Here is a 6,336-nt window from a genome sequence, read left to right on the forward strand (position 1 = left end):
TGAGACACTGGCTGTTTTCTGTCTGTCCCAGCACTACCCGCACTCAGCTCTTTGGTGGCAAGCGTTGTCTTTCATCTTGTGAGTAGGTCTTTTATGACAGTGTCTTTTGTTGTTAAATCACCCTTCTGGCTCGCAGCCCCCTTTCTTGGTAGCACTGGGTATTGTATCCAGGGTCTTGCATGTGCTGAACAATCACTCTGCCACTGAGGTACATCTTCGGCTTCATTTTATTTGAAAACAGTTCTTTTAGATTTGTCTTACTTTCTGTGAGTTAGCGTTTTTCCCGCATGCGTGTATGTGTGTATATCGTTCCTGGCTCCTCTCTGGTGGCAGCACGCACCTTCACTAGTGAGCATCTCTCAGCTCCTACACCCTCGGCTTGAAGCTACTATTTTCTGAAGGGATGCTGCCAGTAGTTGGTAGTTGTGTCTGAGTGCTGGTGAAGTAAGAAGGTGGTTACTTTGTTTAAAAAATACAAGCTCTTGAAAAACCAAAAAACCATCCCTCCATCTTTCTCCCTCCCTCCCACAACTGAACCAAGGGCCCTGGGTACATGGGGCAGCCCCCCTTCCCTGGGGTCCTGGCATATGAGGCAGCCCTCTATCCCTGAGGCCCTAGGTACACAAGGCAGCCCCCCTTCCCTGGGGCCCTGGGTACACGAGGCAGCCCTCCATCCCTGCAGTACATCTCCAGTGACATCTTTACTCTTTATTTTGAGACACGTTTCATTAAATTGTTCAGGTTGGACTTGAACTTCCTCTGTCCTAGGCTGGCCTGGGGCTTGTGATCCTTCCTCATGCCTCAGACTAAGGTGACAGGAATGTACTGCCACCTACCTGAAGAAACGCATTTAATGATGTCTAGGGCTTGTGGTTCAGGAGGAGGAAGACGTGGACCTGGCTCTCTGAGGTCCCTGCGTGCTCTGTGTGCTGCTCCCCCAGGCTGCGTCTCTTCTGCAGAAGCTTCAGCTTGCTGAGACCTAGGACCGGAGCTGGGCGTGGTTTACTTAGGACATAGAGGTAGAGGTGTTGTGAGTTTGAGGTGTAGCAAGACTGTGCCACTGAAACAAAACCTGGAGTGTGAAGGGACCGCACCCCTCCCCTCAGCAGTGTGGAAATGAGCTGAAATGAGAATAGAGGCACCACTTTGTGGGCTAGGGAGAGGACTCTGGGCGAAGTGCTGGCTGTGCAAACATGAGGATCTGAGTTAAAATCCCCGGCTCCCCTGTAAACATCTGGCATGATGACGTTCTGAAGCCCATTACTCAGAGTGGGCAGCAGGTGGAGACCGGAGGATCCCTGAAGCTCGCTGGTCAGCCCAGTGGGATGGGTGAGCTCTGGGTCAGTGAGGACTTTAAGAAAATAGGTGAGAGGCTGGAGAGATGGCTCAGCGGTTAAGAGCACTGGCTGTTCTTCCAGAAGTTCTGAGTTCAATTCCCAGCAACCACATGGTGTCCCACAACCCTCTGTAATGGAATCCAAGTCTGTCTTCCGGTGTGTCTGAAGACAGTGACAGTGTACTCATGTATATAAAATAAATACATCTTTTTTTAAAAACAGAAAAGAAAAAAAATAAGGTGGAGGTGATCACAGAAAATGCCCAAAGTTGACATCTGACCTCCAGGTATACATGCCTACCCATGTGAACACATACACATACCCCAGATGCACAGGTGGAGGGATGGGGAAGCCTTGGCATTGGGCATAGGCAGGCTGGTATTTCCTGTGGTGTGTGGGATCCATAGCCGAATCCCTGGCTTCTACACATTAGGTGCCAGTTGCATGCACACCCCTAACCCTTTGTGGCTACTGGAATGTTTCTAGAGCCTAAACTGTACCAAATGGGGACAACATTTGCCTCTGTAGGGAGCCCCTGCCTGAGCCTGAAATTCTGGGTGTAAAGTGTGTATGAGTACCCCAGAATGTGTCTAGACGAAATGTTGGTTCAGTACGTGAGTGTGTCCTGAGGATCTGTGAGCACCCAGGGCATGCCGTGGAGACTCTGTGACTCCATGATAGTGAGTGGCACTTCCTCTAGGGCTCTTTGAGACTGACTGACTCTTGCTTAGGCACCCCTCTGGCAGTTGAGGGTTTTTGGGTCCCCAGTTCTGGGCTCCCAGCAGACATTGTTGTCTGTCTTCTGCTGTCCAGGCATTAGCCATGTGTTGGGGTGGACTGAGCAGATGTGCCAGGTCTCTCCCAGCCTTCTGATCAGGGGAGTCTCTGGATTGACTCAGTGACAAACTTTGTGGGCTTGGAGGTGCAAGCCTGTAATCCCAGATCTTGGAAGTCGAGGCAGGAGGATCCCAGCAAGTTCTAGAACTTGCCAGAACTACTGAATGAGACTCTGTATAAAAAGAAAAAAAAAAAAAGAAAGAAAAGAAAATCAAAAATCAAAGCCGAAAGTTAGTCGTGGTGTGGTGGCGCATGCCTGTCACCAGCTACCTACCCATAGGGCAGAGACAGGATGATCAGGAGTTCAAGGCCATCCCTCACTACATAACAAATTTGAGGCCAACTCTAGCTGGGAAAGACTGTAAATCAGCTGATGGTGGTGGTGCATGCCTTTAACTCAGCTCCTGTAACCTCAGCTACTCCAGCTACTCCAGCTACTCCGGATGATCCCAAATTCAAAGTTAGCCTCAGCAGCTTGGTGAAACCTTGTCTCTAAACAGCAACTACAACAGCAGGCTGGTGTAGCTCAGTGGCAGAGTCCTTGCCTCCCACGTGTGACACAGGTTCAGGGTTCCGTCCTCTGGGGAAAAGATACACACACACAGTAGTGTGTGCGCGCTCCTGTCTGTCTGTCTGTCTGTCTGTGTCTAAGCCTCAGACTCAAACCGGGAGAGAGAGAGATAGGCCACAGTGAGGGACATGGCCAACATCAGCCCTGGTTGACATCTCAGCAGGGACATCGTGGACCTTTGTGTCTGTGGGGTTTCCAGAGTGAGGCTTTCCAGGTGTTGTCTGGGGTTGTGCAGATACACAGACTCGACATCCAGCTAGCACAGCTCCTGACTGGCTTAGCCTTGGGGACGTGGTCAAAGCATAGGGCCCTAGGCGTCCAGACTCGTAACCTTCCGAGCTGTCAGCTCGCAGCGGTGTACGCTGCCATGCTTGTGGTAGCTTGTCAGCTATAGGAAGACAAATGCACCCTCTCTCTTAGAACAAGCTCACAGGTGTCACTTTCAAACCCATCCTCCTTTTTCTTCTTGCTCTTCGTGTGTGCATGTGTGTGTACGTGTGCATAGGGAGGCGAGAGGTCGGCATTGTATGTCTTCCTCCATTGCTCCCTGTTACTTTGAGATGTGGTCTTTCACTGAACCCGGAGATGGCCGGTTCAGCTGGGCTGCCTGGGCTCGTGAGCCCTGGGGATCCTCGTCTCCTCCTTTCTGGGGCTGCGATTACAGATGCTAAACGCTGCACCACCTGGCTTCTTCTTTCTTCCTATTTTTTGTTTTTTTGTTTGTTTTTAGAGACAGCATCTCTATTATATAGCTGTCCTGGAACTCACAAGATCCACCTGCCGCTGCCTCTGCCTCCCAGGTGCTGGGATTAAAGAAAGGCCTGAGCCACCGAGCTAGGCCTGTGGGTCTTTCTCTTGTGTGGGTGACGAGAAGCTAAACTTACGTCCTTACTCTCATGCGACACGTTAGTTATTTTTCCTTTTGCTATAATAAAATTCCCTGACAAAGGCAACGTAAGGACGCTGAAGCTCCAGGGTGAGAGGTCAAGGCAGCAGGATCCTGAGGCGGCTGGTCACATCACACTCACAGCAGGAAGAGAGAGGTCTGTGGACGCTGCTGGCCATTCTTCACTTGCACAGTCTAGGATCCCAGACAGGGAGTGGTACAGTCTGCAGTGGGCACATCTTCCCACTTCATTCAAGATGCTCCGCTCCAGATGTGTTCAGAGGCCCATCTTCCAGGTTGCCATGGATCTGTCTGTTGACAGCTCATTGCACACAACAAGAGCCGTTGGGCTGACTCTAGACCTTCTTTTACTCTTTCTTGCTGTCTCCTACACATTTCCAAATAGGAACTCCAGCTGAGGACAGGGCCTTGCTGGGCAGGTGCTTGGGCAGCGTGCACAGACTTCAGACATTCACCCCTTCCCCCCACCTACCAACCTTCCTTCCATCCTTTCTCCCTTTCTTATTTAGTTTTTGAGGCAGGATCTTGCTATGCAGCAATCCTCTTATCTCAGCCTCCCGCATGCTGGCCTTGCGGGTTGTCACGTGCCGTATTTGACATGGATACCAAACTCTGTCTCTTCTTTTCTCTTTGGTACCAACTGCTCAGCTGGAGGAGAGAGCGGAGCAGATCCGAGCCAAGTCCCGCCTCGTCCAGGCCGAGAGGGAGAAGATGCAGATGGAGCTGAACCACAAGCGGGCCCGAGTGGAGCTGGAGAGAGCGGCCAGCGCCAGTGCCAGGGACTATGAGGTGGGTCCAGCCAGTGTCAGTGCCAGGGACTACGGGGTGCGTGCCAGCGCCAGCACCAGGAACGACGAAGTGGGTCCCGCTTGCCCCGGGGGGCACAGGGCACTCTTCTGTGGCCCTCTAATGCTAGCAGGTTGGAGAAGGGTGGCCTGATGTGGGGTGTCTGCAGAGGGGCTTTTGGCTGGGTCATGTGCTCAGTGGTCCTGTGGTATAGGCAGACCTGCCTCGGACTGGCTTCTGCTTCCTCTTTTCTCCAGAAGAATCGTAGTGATCTGAGGTATGGGTAGGGTGACAGGCTCAGGAAATCTCAGGCTTGCAGAGAATCTGGAGTCTGTGTTGTGTCCTACCAGAGCCTCCTTCTGTAATGGGCCTGGACAACTCGGATAGTGCATCCCTGGGCCCTGGGGATGCACAGTGCAGGAAACCATAGTTTACTATTTATGTGTGTGTTGCTGTGGATGTACCTGCAAAGGGCATAGGGAAACCTTGGCATCATCCTTAGGAATGCCACCCGTCTCCTTGGAGACAGGGACTCTCATAGGGTGTTGGCCAGTGAGCCTCAGGGATCCACCTTTCTGCCTCCCACAGGTAAGATGAAATGTGCACCCCATTATACTCTTGACTTTTTACGTGGGTTCTGGGATGAAGCTGAGGTCCTCAGGCTTGCAGAGCAAGCACTGCTGACCAAGCCGTTCTCCCAGCCCTTGCTTCAGGTTTATTACGGGCTTTGCTGGGGCTTTCTAGGACTCTGATTGGTATGTGGGTGTCAAGGTGACTAAGGCTGTGCATTAGACCTCAAAATCTGTAACCTTCCTCCCTTCCCTGTTATGCCATCTGCCCTGTTCTTGTCTGATGTGCCCATCACAATTTTCCTGTCCTTGTGGGAAGGCTGGCCTCTTCCCTGATGTGCTGCTGGTTAGGTGGATTTAAGTCTGGGGTGTAGAGTGCTGGCCCTATTGTACTGTCCTGGCTGTCTCCTTGTTAGGGTTCTGTCTTCCTTCCTTCTTCCCTCCTCCCTCCCTCCCTCCCTCCCTCCCTTCCCCCCCTTTCCCCCTTGTTGCTGTGACAGAGTACCAGACAGAAACAACTTTAGTAAGGAATGGCTTGTTCTGGCTCACAGTGGTGCAGCCCATCATGGCAGGGAAGGCGTGGCAGCAGGAGCGTGAGGCAGCTGCTCATGTCGCATCCACGGTCAGGAAGCAGAGGAGGTGGATGCTAGGCTCTTCACTTTTCTTTTTATTCAGTCTGAGACCAGACTGGGACCAGACTGCCTGTTTCAGGGTGAGTCTTGCTTCCCAGGTAAAGCTCTGTGGAAACATCTTCATAGACATCCCTGAAGGTGGGTCTTCTAGGACAGTCTAAATCTTGCTACATTGACAGTCAAGATTAACCAGAATGAGTAGATGGGTGGCACTCTGGCCTGTGTCCTGTGCTGGTGTCCTGATCTTGCCTCTTAGGCAGAGCCTGTCTGCTGCCATGCATCTCCAGTGTGCAGTGCTGATGTGGCCTCATGGGCGTGGAGGACACTTGAGTGAGTGAGGGAAGGCTCCTGGGGAGAAGCAGGGACTGCAGTGATGGGAAAGTGAGGTCTTGGCCCTCTGTCTTCTCAGAGGCTTGTCCTTCTCCATCCTGCTCAGAGATACTCTAAGGGTTGGAGTGAGCCAGGAGGTACTGGAGATGTCAACTGTCCCTCGGAGCCTTGACATCTACAATGGCTTTTCTGGGACAGGCCATTTGATGGTGGGTAGATTAGACAGGTCAGATGCCCTTTCCACTTTGAATAGTACTTGGTGGTGAGGTGGAAGGTCAGAAAACCTGCCTGCTGAATGATCTCCTTTCTGTAGTGTGCTGGCAGGGCCCGGAGAGTGCTCTCTGGCTCTCCAGAACTCTGATACATC

At 52.0% G+C, this 6,336-nt stretch overlaps 1 protein-coding gene across 1 annotated transcript in view; it reads left to right on the top strand.

The window, feature by feature from the left end:
• Mad1l1 (mitotic arrest deficient 1 like 1) overlaps positions 1–6,336 on the top strand; it is a 318,963-nt gene that overhangs the window by 7,499 nt on the left and 305,128 nt on the right. The window contains exon 3 of the mRNA XM_028756021.1: positions 4,301–4,510. Coding sequence (XP_028611854.1) covers positions 4,301–4,510 — 210 coding nt within the window. The remainder of the gene's footprint in view (positions 1–4,300; positions 4,511–6,336) is intronic.

Source organism: Grammomys surdaster, unplaced genomic scaffold, assembly GCF_004785775.1.
Source record: "Grammomys surdaster isolate TR1022 unplaced genomic scaffold, NIH_TR_1.0 126109, whole genome shotgun sequence".
In the NCBI taxonomy this organism is placed as follows: domain Eukaryota; kingdom Metazoa; phylum Chordata; class Mammalia; order Rodentia; family Muridae; genus Grammomys; species Grammomys surdaster.